The sequence below is a fragment of the Olea europaea genome, chromosome 15, assembly GCF_002742605.1.
Source record: "Olea europaea var. sylvestris chromosome 15, O_europaea_v1, whole genome shotgun sequence".
NCBI lineage: Eukaryota > Viridiplantae > Streptophyta > Magnoliopsida > Lamiales > Oleaceae > Olea > Olea europaea.
Genome location: NC_036251.1, coordinates 22336815 through 22353034, shown reverse-complemented (window position 1 = coordinate 22353034; position 16220 = coordinate 22336815). Strand labels below are relative to the sequence as shown.

General features: G+C 33.7%; 1 protein-coding gene across 1 annotated transcript; it reads right to left on the bottom strand.

Annotated features, from left to right (window-relative positions):
* Positions 1 to 572: 572 nt before the first annotated feature.
* On the bottom strand, positions 573 to 7113 carry LOC111411394 (the record flags this gene model as incomplete). The annotated part of the gene is made up of 3 exons (XM_023041929.1): positions 6998 to 7113; positions 6761 to 6827; positions 573 to 914 (listed from the first exon to the last, which is right to left on the bottom strand). Coding segments are annotated over exons 1-3 (525 nt in total), but the record flags the coding sequence as incomplete, so codon positions are not given.
* Positions 7114 to 16220: the final 9107 nt, after the last annotated feature.

Genomic DNA, 16220 nt, shown 5'->3' with positions numbered 1-16220 from the left:
TCCCTCTCTTCTTCCTTTTCTTTATTTTTGAATTCGTTGGCCAGTAGGTAATTATTGGCCACGACAGGAGGTAACGTACCGAATTGGATAGCAAGGGGCTGATCTGGATCTTCTTCATCCCTTTTGTCTCGCTCAAACCTTGATCTCCCAGAAGAGTTTTCTGGCAGTTCCTTCATTGATTCATTTGTACCAGTCTCTTTACTACCTTTGAGGATGTTTTGATTGGCTACCTTGAGTAGTTTAGGTTCTTTAGGATGTGGCACTCCCTGTTGCTGCCTCATCATTCGTCCGTAGTTTTGTTGGAAACGCCTTTGTTGTGTCCTAGTCATCTCATCGAAGGGTATTGCCCTTCCTGCATTGTATTGGAATGAATGCCATACATTTGGCCGACGAGGTTGCGGCCTGAATGTTCTTCCATTCTCTGCTGGTCTAAACTGCTTCTCAAAAGACGGCCCTCTATAGAATGATGTACCTAACCCTCTACCAGGCTGAGTGTTTGGAAAGAAGGTAGGGCGATAAGGATGCTGCCATGTCCCTGGTTTCTCCGTATTTCCATTCACTTCTCTTTTACATCTTGCACACAGGACGTCTTCGTCCTTTTTTGGTTCTTTCCCCTTGATTCGTTCGAAGACACTGGGATGTGTTTTAGTATCCTCTTCTCCATCATCTATGACCAACTTGAATTTTGGCAACTTGTTTTTGAATCCAGATGTCACCATGTTTACTTCAAGTGACTGTGGGAAAGGATCCTCGTCTACTGCCATCTTTTTCTTATCATCGAACGTAATTCGTCCTGATTCAATGGCATCCTGCAATACATGGCGGAAAATCAAGCAATTGTTAGTCAAATGTGACCATGCATTATGCCATTTATAATATTTTTTACCCTTAATTTGTTCAGGGTTAGGCAATTTGTGCTTATCGCTCAGCTTTATCTGCTTATCCCTATATAATTTATCGAATATAAGGTCAGCTTTGGTCACGTCAAACGAAAACGTTCTAGCCTTTATGTTTCCATCTTTTATGGGCTCATCTTTACCCGATGGTCTAGGCTTGGCCATTATGGGACAAGTATATGTATCCCCTTTGACCAATTCGGCCAAACACATTTCGGCCTGATCGTATAACTCGTCGTCGATGGTATGAACGTCAAAATTTGGGTCTTTGTAATAAGTCCCTTTACTAGAATTTTTCATTTGTTCTTCCTCTCTTATCAGTCGTTCATATCTAATCACATTCGCACTTAACTGGAAAAGGTCAGGAAATTCCTTGTCCTAGAACTTCTTTTTTAAATCAAAGCTCAAGCAGCCTTGAGCGATCTTGACAAATTCTTTTTCGGGCAGAGGTACAAAACACTTACTTCTTGCCGTCTTGAACCTTTGGAGAAAACTTTTTGCCCATTCGTTTGGCATTTGACGTAGATTCGCCAAATCAGCCAAAGTGACTTCAGACTCAGTTTTATAAAACTGAGCGTGAAACAACTGTTCCAGTTGTTGCCATGTTTGAACAGAGTTCACTGGCAAGTTGATGAACCAGGAGAAAGCTACTCCTGTTAACGAACTAGAGAAAAGTCTCATTTTATGGTAATCGGTTACATCACCACTTTGCAACGTGAATCGCCCTATGTGTTCTAGAGTAGACACCTCCCCTAAACCGGTAAACAGTGAGAATTCTGGCACTTTGTACCCTCTAGGCCATGGATATGCTTGGTCTACCCAATCAGGATATGGCTTTGTGTACGTCGGCCTAATGACAAGACGCACCCCAAAAGCCATCTGATCCTGTACGATTTCCATAATCTGGTTCCTCAACATGACATTGGGATCATATGAAATTCCTACAGGCTGATTAACCGGTTGATTTGCATGAAGCCTAATGTTTGGTCCTTGATTGGCAACAAAATTACCATAATTTGGGCCATTACCATTAGCCTGGACATCTGTTCCCTCATTACCACGTGGAATATTCTGTCCATTGTTTAGGACATTATCTCTCACGCTTGGATTACCCCCAAATTAGGCATACTACTACCATTATTCTGATTTGGCACTGTAGTACCTCCTTTGTTTGAAGTAGAGGGACCAGAAAGCGGTTCTACCCCTTGACTCGGATTTAGGACCGAGGGCTTATGTCCCACAATTGTCTTAGTTTGAAAGTGGTTTGTAAAAGGTATAGCCGGTTGACATATTTGGCCTACTAACTTATTCATTGTTTCGTTCAATGTCTTTAGTTGTTTGGTCATATTGTCATAGTGTACATTCTCATTTTGTGTAAATCTTTCCATATTATGAATACTTCGAAGATTTACCTGTTCAACGACGTTTTGTGTGAGTTCTCCAAGTAATGCACGCATGGTTCGAAGACTCAACTCCGTCATTGGTTCGTAACGACTGTTACTGCTCTGGTTCTGTCCATCTATTCGTGGAGAGGCATGCTACTCCTCATATCGCTCGATCACAGACTGGATTCCTCCCTGACTTGCTGCTTCCTTATCGGATCTCTGAGGTATATTGTTTCACCTTTTGTACTTTCAACACATAACACCACTGTCCCACTGGGCGTGCCAAATTGTTTCGTGTGGGTTAGTCGCTAACAATTAAAAAGGATCAGACGATTGTGTAAGGGACAAAACCTCTTGAGACAAAATCTCAAAAAGGGGTGTTCTTTTATTGGCGATAAATTTCACAATTGGAAATAAAAAACAACGTGCCTCCAAGGGGCGCAGGCACACGAGTTACTGAAAGAAAAGTGTTTAAATCTAAAAACTAAGGAAATAAAAATTACATGTTCTCTGTTCGAGAGTTTTGGATTCGATCCTTTGCTTCTATGTCCTTTCTCCTTTTTATACTTCATGGACGATCTCTTTGTGATCAACCGCTCTAAAAACTGTTTGATCGTCCTATAACTACCCACTTTCTTCGTAATGGCCATCTTGTCATGAAAACTGCCTTTTTAACTGCTGCCATTACCCTTCATCGTTCAACCGCTTTCGATTGAATTCTTTGAATAGTGGAACGTGATAGGGCTGCTTTAATAACTGTTTTGATAACTGCACTTCTTGATAACTACGACGCTTTATGTTTGTTAAGACCTTGGGCGACTTGAAGGTTTGGGCGAGAATAGAGTAACAGCTCTGGGCGACTGTATGACATTCCATTCGCTCAGATTCTGGGCGACTTGCAAACTTGGGCGATGGCGTTACCGCGTTCTTGGGCCTCCTTATTCGGGCCTTCATCTTGATTTGTTTGATTGGGCTTCGTTATTTGGGCTATCTAATTTGAGGATCGTCCAATTGGGCTTCACTCCTTGAACTGTTCGATTTGGGCTGCATTTTTATGTGTTAACAAGTACAAATAAAAACATATCATAATATGTATAAACTTATTATAAAATTAATAATAAGAAAAGCATGTGTTCGAAAAAGTAAAAATAACTTATGAATTGTTGATTAGGGTTTTCAATAGAAGTAATAAAATAATAATCGGCAAGAATAACTAAGGCCTTGAGGTAAAAGGAGGTGTTATTGAGGAAAAAGGAAATAAACAAAAAGGTTGTCGAAGGGTAAAAGAATTTGCACTGTGCACCCCAGCCTCAAAGAAAATATAGATAAGTTTGTTAATGATTGGGGTGTCTATATAAATTGTTTAATGTTAAAAAATATATCTAAAAGTGTGGTTAATTAAGTACTTTTACTCATGACCATTTAAGTAAATAAAAATATTAATTGGAATTGTGGTGTAACAAGTAAATTTTGTGGTGGTAATATAATTAATCTTTGAAAAATCTTGATAAACCTAGGTTAAAAGGCAAATACAATAAGGGTGTGTTTGATTACATTTATTTTCCATGAAAAATATCAATTTTCAACCTAAATTCCTACTTGGGGTGTTTGATTGTTAATTTTTTTCAAGGAAAACATTTTTCAACTTTTGAAAATATGTCTAATTTTCCTTATTTTTAAGGAAAATATTTTCTTTTCTAGATGATATTTTCCATGTTAATCAAACACACTCTAATTTCATTCAATTATACCGCAATATTTATGATCCTAAGTTAAAGAGGAGAAGCCTATCAACAGCTGAAATTTCAACTCTTCCTAGAACTAAATTAAGCAAAATCGTAATCATAAGAGGAAAGCTTGCACAAATGAAGTCAAAACAAGATCAATGGCTATTTCCACTATTTTTTCTTCAAAGTTTTCTTCCCCAGTTTTACAAATAATCAACTCAAATCTACATGTTTGTATGTTTTAGCTTTTTAATTCAATTAATTCATATTTTATTTGATTTTGATTATGTTGAGGTTTTTTGTTCTACCACACATGAAATTTCATCTCTAAATTAATAATTTTGAGTTAAAATAAAATAATATATATATATATATATATATATGAAAAATGGTGAAAAAAATGACATTCTCTATCATTTTATCTGAAAAAATATCAATCTGTCTCATTTGAATTCCTTTAGAGCAATCAAATAAATGCATATGTGTGTTTTTTTTTCAAAATTTAAACATAAATACAAATTAAAATGTTGTTCTATATTAAAAAGTAACATGATGTGGTGTATTAGACTGAGTTAGTATATATATATATAAATAAAATTTGGATCAATTCAAATTATGCATACAAGATGTAGTGAAAATGAGAGCAAGAAAAAGTAACCTCTGTTACTTTTTTTTAATGAAACGTTTCCAATATCTCATTTGAATTCATGTGGAGCAATTAAATAAATATATGCATGTGTGTGTGTGTGAAAATTTAAATATAAATATGAACTCAAACATTGGAATTAAAAAGTCACATAATGCAATACTTTATCTATATTTTTACATATGATTCTGTCACATTTTTCTAAAAATGCCATAGTCTATCTTATTGGAATTCGTTAAGATCAATTGAAGAGATGGATACATTTGTGTTTGTGAAAATTTGAATATGAATATAGATTCAAATTTTTCTTTACATGAAAAAGTGAGACGATGTTATAATTTATTTGTGTTTTTACATATGAGTTAATTTGTTGAAAATTAAAAGTGCCATACACTTTCACTTTTTCTTTCGAAAAAGTTTCCACTTTTCTTTTGTATTCATTTTTGCAAATATTGACAAAATTAACGGCTTCATCAGTTATAGAGGCAAATGAGAACAAGACAACGAGTAAAAAAAATGAACAATTAAAGTGATCGAAATTGTTTGTTCCAAAAGATTGCACATACAATACTCTTTATTAAAACGTAAATATCACTTTTTTGTTAAAAAAAATAGCATATACTTTTTCATAAAAAAGTGAAATATCATGTCCCTTTAAATCAATATTTATGATTAACCCTTACTCTTATAAAATGAGAAAAGAAATACTGCTAAATAAAAAGTGACAGAAATTCAAAAAAGGGTCACAAAATCTTTAAAAAGTGACAAAATCTGAGAAAGTGACAATCAATTTGTAAGCTTTCTGCATTTTGGGCATAATTAATATGGAAATTTGTAATTTTAATTAATTTTAAGAGTATTAATCTAATATTTCATTTTTTAATGGTAGTTGGCCTAATTTTCCTCCGAAAGTCATGTTAAACATGCTCTTACTCTATTAGCACGTATAAACATTCTAATGCAAGTTAAAAATAATATTTGCTTTACTACTGTACAATTGTGTTCAATATAACAAGCTCCCATTTGATAAATTTACAAATATGAGTAGTAAACAAATAGAAGTGGATCTAAAGAAATGTGTTGATAATAATAAATAATGTATGAATGAAAAAATATGTTTAGTTTTAACTAAATTTATAAATTGTTATTCTTGATGAAGGCTTAATGTCACTATAATCATATTTGAATACTATAGAATTGCCCTTACGAAATCGATTTTCTCGACGAGTTATGCTACAATGACAAAAGAGTTTGACAAAATTGGATCTACACCAATCATTTCAAAAATAGATTTTTAAATTATATGAAATCAATGGCCTGGATTCCGCCAACACACTTTGTAAAGTCACTTTTGTAACCCAACTTTGTTGAAGTAGAATTATTGTTTCTCGACTTGGTCAAAATGAACTTCACTAAAAAAATCAATTTATCATGCTTGATATGGTCAAAATTAAATTAGAGCAATAAATTAACTGATTTTAAGCTCATTTCATAATAATAACAATGATCTTTGTTGTGCGGTTATCGATTCACATCCAATTACGTGTATAACCTTAGAGCAGAATTTGTAGAAGTATAGTGAAGTCTTCAATTTACTGTAATTAATAGTATATTTTAGTCTCTATTTTAATTTTTATAGATAATTGATAGTACGGTCTAAAAGATTTGACCATTTGAGTACCATTTTCAAAAATTTTTAAAAAGAAATTTTAATCATAAATTTCATGAAATCCACAATTTTTATCAATTTTTCAATCATACATTTCATCAATTTTTACTGAAATATACTAAAAATTCTTAATTTTAATTTAACCAAATAAGGCGCTTATTATGTGATTATAACTTTCTGTCATTATTTGTCTCCATACTGTATGAATTATATCTTTCCTTTGATTATTGTTAAAATGACCTATGAAAAAATATAATAATCAACGTTTAGACCCAATCAGTTACATCTAGAAGTGTATAATGCGGAATTTAATTAACTAATAAAAAGCAACAATTCATTTATTTATTGTTTTTAGATGATTAAGTTTAAAGTCAATTTAAACCCTAAGAATATATCAGTTAAGTAATTTAGATCAAAAGTAATAAAGTAAAGAATACCAAATTTGGTAACGGAGGGAAACTCCTTGAAAAACTCTTAATGGGGATAAAAAACCTCGGACAAACCCTAACAAAACGATCCACTTAAAAAATAATTTACGGTTGGTCAAAAAACTACTAAACCTTACTAGACTCTAACCAATCAACCTGTAAATCACCGAAGAACTTCTTCGATTGTGCACTTAAAAAATAATTTACGGTTGGTCAAAAAACAACTAAACCTTAATAGACTCTAACCATTCAATCTGTAAATCACCGAAGAACTTCTTCGATTGTGCAACACGTACATTCTCGAACTCTGGACTTCTTTTCCATTCAAGTGGATCACCAAGAACAAATTCGTTTTGAAACATTTGAAACTCCAGCTATCTCTTCCCAACTTAAAAAATCTGAAAGCTTATTGGAGAATGTAAAGATTTTTGGTATTTGATCTACAAATTTTTTGTGCTTTGATCTTTGGTTGAAGCAAGAGAATAATAGAATCAATGTTTGATATTTGTAATCTTTAACTTCTTCACCGTATATCTTATCAACCCCCAAGTCTTTTGACTTTAATTACAACTTAATAACTATAATTTTGGACATGGGAATACAAATTACAATTTAGATCTAACAAATTCCCCTTCTAACATTTCGTGACAAAATCATTTATTTTATAAATTAAATTCAAAATTACCTAACAAAATTAACCCAAAGACTTAATTCAAAAAACCATATCAAGAACTTATCATACCTATTTCCTGAAAAACATGAAAACAACACTACAACGTATAAAAGTAAAAAGAAACTCACAATTAAAACATATAACTAAGTCATATAAGACAATAAAAGTAAAACATGTGTAACACCAAATCATGTAATACTACGTGTATCAATAACTTAGAATTGAAATATAGAATATCAATATCAATATTGACAAAACACTAAATACAATATTAAAATTAAAATTTCATCTAAAAAAAAAGGACTATGAACCCTCTCCTCCAAGTCATATCACTATCACTACTCTCTTAAAAGAGAGGATGAGGGTTCGCTATTCATTTGTGTACCCATCGTTTCACACTTATCTGATTTCTTTACTATTCACAACTGGTTCTGTCACTGTTCATAATATCTTTCTCCAAGTAAATATCTCACAACTCAAGCCCCAATTCATTTCCCTTGTTACCTTATTCTACACTTTCACAGAGAGAGAGGGAGAGAGAGTTGTAAACTGTCCTCGTTGTGATAAGATAAAAATGGAAGGGAGAGTACTTCAATGGGTGCATTGGTGCCTATAGTGCAGTCCGAGCCGAAAAATTCTTTCGGCAAAGCTCCTCCATATCAGCACATGCCTTTGACACCCATGGAGGAGAAGGGACAATGGATATAAGAGCAAGATAAATAATAGGCTTCATGAACTCGAAGATGACATCAAGTCGCTATGGTATGCTTTTTCGTGCCTCTTCTCTTTTTAAGTGAAATTTTTTTCTCAGATTTTCAAGGGGTGTTCTTTAATGGGTTTTTGGGATATTCTCATTCTTTTGTTTGTAAATATGTGGTTTGTATGATACGGGGTATGGGGTACTGTTAGACATTATGTTGTCAAACGACCTCCCGGGCGATGATGAGAACCAATTTTATCATTCGACATGAATGACTGAACGATAATTCAACATCGAATAATGGATGAACCGACCAAATGTTGCTTTACCTATTGGACGGCTAATACTCTTTGTGGCTTGTTGATTCCTTCCATTGGAAGTTAACCCTAGTCGAGCCTACTTACCATATCCCGACTTACCTTATGTTGGCCACTTGACTTACTATATATATTGGTGTTTTCACCCTTGTTGAACCCGTCCAATGTTGAAGCCGTGAGAGTTAGAGAAACTGCCGTGCCCAGCCATGTTCTTCTGCCTTCATCTTCTCCGTGATTTCTTCTCCACCCCAATTGCTTGAGTCTTTGTGAACCTTACCTGAGTGGTATCCATCCTAAGTGAGTGGATTAAATCAACAAAGCAAAGGAGGAAATCAACCAAAGAGGAAGAGGCGCCGGCGGTATTGGTGACTCCAAAATTGATGTTGAATTCGGTTTTAATGGTTAACTGAGCCCGGAAATCACCGTGAGCAGCAAAAGGAAGGTCCTAACAGGTACCATATTAGTATGAGTTTATCTTTGTATACTCCCAAAATTCTTTCCTTCCATAAGTCTAAGTTCCAATTGCTGTCGAGTTGGAATTCCAGTAGCCAAGACAACAATTCCTCAATTGTGGTTTATTGCAATTTGTTTTGTGAGGTAGTGGCGTTGAATATTTGCTCAGGGAGGAGTTTTGGGTAACGTAATTGACATTGACTTGGCTTCTTTGTTTCATTATGCAACTTAAGGTGTAGTGTTCATTTCTTTGAAAAACATCAAAGATTGTGTAGTTCTTGGTAAATTCAAAAGCAAGAAAACAACAACATCCTTTTAGTGTCCTGTTAAGAAACGTAAAAGTATAGTCTTCTTATTCATTTGAAAATCTTAAAGCTTTTAATATAATGATGTTTGTTATTTTTTATATTTGTTAATTTAATTTATCTGCTAATCATGAGAGAGAGATTGAATCAAGGTTTACATTTTTGCATTTTATATCTTCATATGTGCAATACATTGTTTTTTTCTTGTTTAGGAACATTTTCAAAAGCTAAGAATCAAGGATGTTGATTTCATCTCAACCCACATCAAAATGGGTGATTTGTTATCATCCTATATTTCAATCTCCAAAGTGTTCTTCCATCGGCAAACAAAGAATGAATTCTTGTACAATTCTAAAGAATTCCAAGTTGATACTTTTATGGAGAAAGTCCAAATAAACTCAATCATTTACTCTTTCCCTTTTTTTTTTAATTTATTATTATTTTTTTTCGATTCTTAGATTCCCACCTGCATTCCATCTAGATTCCTTCAGTTTTCTTACAGATATGTATGGTTTTACCAGTGATTGCTGTCAAAACTCTTATGGGACTATTTCTTGTACCATTGAGTTCTTTTTACGTGTGTTGGTGTGAAGTTTTGAGACCCCAATCTATTGACCCCAAAAAATGTTGCCAACAGATGTCAGACCCACCCGCGCACACGTGAGTGAGGGTCCTACACGCTAAGACACGTGGACGGTCTAGAACGAACGGATCAGGGGCGTGGGAGTAACTCAACGACGCGGGACGAGAACGTTCAGAATCCGGCGGGATGTTCGTAATCCAATTGTACATAAATTACCAATCGGTGCTCATGAATGTGCATGTAAATATATATGAACTCGTATTGTGTTGCAAGATAATATGAAAGAGAGAGTAAAATGTGGTTTCTTGTATTGATTCTTGCATTAGCCCTTTAATGTTACACAAGTGAAGTATTTATAGTGGTACATGTGAAATAACAGCCCTTGGATGAGGTGGCATGCGGCCTCATCTCTTTAATCCAAACATCCAATCCTAGGCATTATCCTTGACTTGCTAGCTTGCTGCGCATTTATTGCTTATGCAGAACCCTCATGCTAATGACAAGCCTTGTTATGTACACTTATGACAAAGTTTCATTAATCATTCAAACAAGATCATTATGTAGAATATCTCTTTGGAGAAGTGATCATGGAAGATGTTTCTGCATGGTTCGGAGGCTTCTGCTACTCACGTAATACTTCCGCTTCAGAGCTTCGACTATCTTTTCGATGATCTCGCATCATGACTTCGGTTCACGGGCCTCGACGTATGGACTTCGGCTACTTTCACAGGCCTCGGTATATGGGCCTCGGCCATATATGCCACCTCGGCTAGAGTACCACGTGGTTCGAATTGAGTGGGTCAATGGCCCAAGTAGGTTGGCCAAGTATGACAGCACGTAATAGTAAGTTTTGTCAGCTTTTCCAAAATCGAAGCTTTCTTCTTTGTGTATTCGCATTCCATACACACTTAGCAAACTTCTTTCATAAAATCTTTTCCATTGACAGGTAATGAGATACTTATTAATTCAACAATTTCTAGAATCATCTTTAAATAAGAAATGTGGCAAGATGCTGCTCGAAAACTATGAGTATGCAAGACATGCAAGTTGAGTCACTCTACAATGTAGTTGCTCTATTTTTTATTAAACACTTGCATATGTGGAGTATACATATGACTCGTCGTTTTACTCTTACTTCATAGTAGCATTAATTTTGTTTTCATTTGTCCAAACATGTTCTGTTGTTTAGTTCTATTTACTATGCACATATCTCCTGTCAATCTTCAACATTCGGCATGCTAATATTACCTCAAAAATAACATAGCCCATGCATTGCACGGGCAATAGACTAGTATCTAAGATAAATATCAACATCTCCTCCTAACTCATATACTACTGAACTCCCTTTAAATAAACACACCCTGCAGCTTTTCATGAATAACAAAGGAAAATAAGTAACAGAATCATGAATAACATAGAGATAAATGAGCGAAAAATATGCACATTAACAAACTTTGCAAAATTTTGCAACAAATATGATGGGAGAAATATTTTTCGTCTTTTTAAGATAACTATTTTTCATGAATTTTTAAATATAATATCAGTTAATGAAAGTTCAAATCACATGAATAGTTATTTACTTATAAATGTATAATTTATAAATGGTGAACTTTTCCCAAACAACTCATTTTAAACATATATGGAGTAATTGTATATGCAATCCATGTGTAAAAAGTGCTACTAATCTTCTATAAGGAAGAGTCAAAATCTTATATCAGATAGAAAGGACATGCAAAGAAATCACTGGTGAATTAATATTTTTCTCACTGTATGAAAGTGAAATCCAGTATTACTAGACCTTGTAAATAAAAAGCTAATATTAAAATTTTTCATCGTATAACTTTTCTTTCTCCCTATATCCGTGAACATATATAAAATTTTCTTATCTTATTTGCGGACATTTTTTTCCTTAAGCTTACTAAATGATCCCTATAACGAGTTTTATGCTTATGACTCCCAAGTCAAATGACTATAGAGCATCAGATTTTAAGATAACTTACAAAGGAAAGTATAAAATACAATTCACTTTTTTTTTTTTTTTGGTAGACATATAATTCAAATATATTAAAGCTCAATAATCTTTTTTTCATTTTAGGGAAATATATAAGAGCTTAGGTCAACAAGTTAAAGGCCAATTCATGTTCAAAATCACCTCACCGTACTAATCATAGCCATCCCAAATCTCACAAATACGGTCAAAGCTCACTCACAAAAACTTGATGTGTGCATGGTAGATGGTACATGAATAACATATAACAACTACTCCAAATAAGTTCTAAACAAAGTTAAAGAAAACTATATTCATCATTCATTCATTCATTTTACTAATACTTGATCACAAAATAACATGTTCAATCACTTTAAATGTTATAGCATCAAAAGTCATTTTTCTTTTTATATTTTCTCATTTTTATTTTTATTTTAAAAATAATAATGAAAAAAAATAGAGTGCATGCATGTATATATAGATATCATGAACAATGTAGATGCATGTAACTCAATACTTACTGAATAAGAAACAAAAGTGCTCTCATCTTTAAGAGCAACACGGACAATGTCACAATTTATCACTTTGACCAAAGAGTTTACTCTTTTTGATCCAAATCTTCTTAAAAGAAAATGTTATCTTAGTCAATTAAGTTATCAATTCAGTCAAGTAACTCACTTGATTAGTCAAGAATCTAGCACGAATAGTTAAATTATGTTTGTTGTTCCTAATCAAGGGCTTACGGTACCTAGGTTTAATGTAACCTAACTCACCACAATTGTGATAATTGGAAATGAGTCTAGGAGTTAGGTCCCAAGTTTTGAGCCTTGAGGAAACCTACGTTGCACAGAAGATTTTTGTCATAGGGTTTCTAATTCGTAGACTTGATAAGGCAAGTGCAAACTTGGTTTTAGAATATGTAACATGTGAATTTTGGTTTATTCAATCTTAGAATATTGTCAATCTTCTTAAAACCACTAGAAAGAGATTAAAGTTGGGCATTTGATTTCTCAAGATCACTCATAAGAGATTTAACCTTAATATCTAAAGACTTTTTCTCAACATTTAACTTGTTCAATCTTCTAGTAGACTCTTCAAGTTTCACCACAAGGCTCTCATTTTCTAACTAAAGAGTATGTAATTTCTAAAAGGCAGAGCGATTCATCTTTTTCGACTTAAGGCACTCCTCATATAATTCATCAAAAGCCTCATATATATTTCATCAAAAGCCTCATAGATATCTCTATTATCTTCTGATTATTCCTTTGAAAAGTCTGATTACTAGTCTCTCCTTTAACAATGTTTAGGACTAAAGACTTGTTTTTCTTTTATTACGTAGGCTAAGTTCGTATGTTTGGAGAGATTCTACTAGTTCTTTTATCTTAATGGCATCTAGGTCCTTGATTTCTTCAATAGCAGTAAATTTATGTCTAAATCTCTTAGGTAGGGATCTCATAACCTTTCTCACTATCTTAACCTCGAGGATTCGCTCAACCACGTCGAAACTAGAATTCACTATGTCATTTAGTTTAGCATAGTATATATCAAAAGACCATTTTTCTTCCTAATTTCTTCAAACTTTGTGGGCAAGATATGCAATTTTAAGTTTCTAACGGTCTCAATTCCCTCATATGTGGTTTCTAGTATATTCCAAGCTTCCGTAGCAATCTTACACATGGATACCCATTTAAACTCCTCGAAGGAAATTGCCATAAAGATGGCATGGACTTCTCTACTATTCCAATCACAATCAGCTAATTCATCTTCAGTCCAAGTAGAAATATCAATAGGTGTAACAATACCAGCAACAGTGGTAGATGTGGCGGTCCAACCCTTTTCCGTATTAACATAAACCCGTTCATCTATAGACTTTAAGAATGCTCTCATTCTAACCTTTCTAATAAGCATAATTACTACCATCAAAATAAGGAACGAAAAGTGATTGACTCATCTAGACAAAATTGGGTCATATATATAGACCCAACTACTCATACTGTGTTTGATGTGGAATTCATTTAACCAATAAAAAGCAACAAGCCATTTATTTATTGTAAAGAACATCAAATTTGATAATGAAGGAAAACCGTTGAAGAACTCTTTGTAGGGATAAAAAAATCTCTAGACAAATCTTGTCAAAATGATCCACTAGAAAACACAACTTAAGTTGGTCTAAATATAACTAAACTTAGTAGACTAACCACTCAACCTGTAAATCACCGAAGAACCTCTTCGATTGTGTAACTTGCACTTTTCAGAACTCTAAACTTTTTTTCCTCCTCGTGGATAACTAAGAACAATCTTGTTTTGGAATAAATGGAACTCCAGCTGTCTCATCTAAAGTTTAGAACTCTGAAAGACTTATTGGAGAAGGTAATGATTTTTAGTGTTTGATCTATGAATCTTTTGTGTTTTCCTTTGGTTGAAAAAAGAGAATAATGGAATCAATGTTTGATCTTTACAGGATGTTCTCTTGATTGAAATTGAGGCCCAACCAATAATACAAGATGATTGGGAGTTTGGAATATGAAATATTGATCCTATGATCTCTAGTACAAAATAATGATTCAACACACTTTGGAACGGACTTATGCTTGGACATGTATGTTAGCTATTGTTTGAGGTTGCACATAACTCCAAAATCTGATCAAAATCACGAACTAGGTTTGACTAGATAAATACATTACTCAAATGTTTCCTTCACGTTTAGCGATCGATAAATCCGTCGTTCGAGCTCCTCTTGCGCGATCAACGTTAGATTCTACAGCTAATTTTTCTTGGTTCATTTTTGACTTCTTTGACTCCTTCACCATATATACTACTAACCCCCAACTCTTTTTACTTTTATTACAACTCAATAACTATGATTTGGACATGGGAATAACCAGGTACAATTTAGACCTAACAACCTGCATATATAGTATCAAACTAGCATTGAGATATGAGGACCCACATGTAACTTTTGAAATATGATTCAAAGACTTATGTTTGGCCTTCAACATATAGGTGGACTTAAAGATACTGAGCTTTATAGTCAACCTCAAAAACCTAGTGTGAGGGCTTACTAGACATCCTCAAAGAGATGAGGCTTTATAGCTAGTCTCTAAAGATATATGGTGAGTGTTTATGTACTAACTTCCAAGAGATGAAGCTTTATAAGGGTAGGGCTTACAAGCCACCCTTAAAAGGACAAGAATTTATGACTAGCATTGGAAGATGACAATACAATAAAATTTACTATAAACTTCGTCAATAGTTCCAAATGTAATATGGAGTAAACAAATCTGAAAAAAGTCAAAAAAATTCATAACACAAACATCCATGACATAATGAGAACCGTTCCCTTTCAAATACTCGTAACAAGTAATAAAATGTAATTGAAGTTATTTTTATCAAATTTCCTACCAAATTATAAGTTTGTTTGGTACAACTTATTTAAAAATAATTTTTTTAAAACTTGTTTTCAATACATATCCTCCCAATAAAATAATTTTACACATAAATATATAACTTTTCCATAATTTTTAATCACACATTCTCCATAAAAATCATTTTTCACTTCAAATAATCTTTCCAAAATAAACACTTAATGAGAACTATATATATCTTTATATCCTCACTTGATATAAAATTAAACAATTTGTAAATAAATGAGCATAAACGCTAAAATAATAAATTGTAAAAATCAAATTAATTTCGTTAGAGATAAGATACTAGACCACCCATGTTGTGTACAATTTATGTTCATTACCCGACCACCTATAATCTCGGGCTCGAGGTCATCATAACTTCAAGCACTCTCGTTAGGCCAGAACATCCTTGTGCTTGTACGGTTGAGCTCAGCCTCGAGCTTGAGGTCATTAGACATCTTGTGACCTCACTACCCTTCTCCTCTTTCTCTGTCAGATTTCCTAACTTAGATGGATAATTTATGTTTAACCCCACCCATGAAGTTTAACCTCAAGCTCGAGGACTTACATTTCTCTTTTTACTCTGAGCATCCTCGAGGTCGGGACAGTCATATCCACTGTCTTCTCTCTCATCTACTTCATTTTTCTCACGTCACTCTGAGTTCCTTGACCTAAGAGGACTCCACTGTTAGAGTCCTAACCTTATCCATCTATAGTAATGCTTTCAAATGGTGATGTCCAACTCTTAAGGACTTCCAAGCTTTTTATGACTTTCAAACAAGATGGACAGCTACATATCTCAATCCTATTATGATTGGACCACCTACTTCTAGAAATACCGAGTACTCATCTATTATTAAGGTAAGCTTTTACATACTTTAATTTCTAGTGGTTTGCATAAAATTTCTTTTCGCTAACTTAGTTATTTGAGGGACGACAAGGACACACCTCAATACTTGTGTTTCAAATAATGTTCGTGTTCATCTTCCATTGTCAAGATTGAGATTTCTTAGACGCAGATTTCAGTAGCATCATTAACGCTGT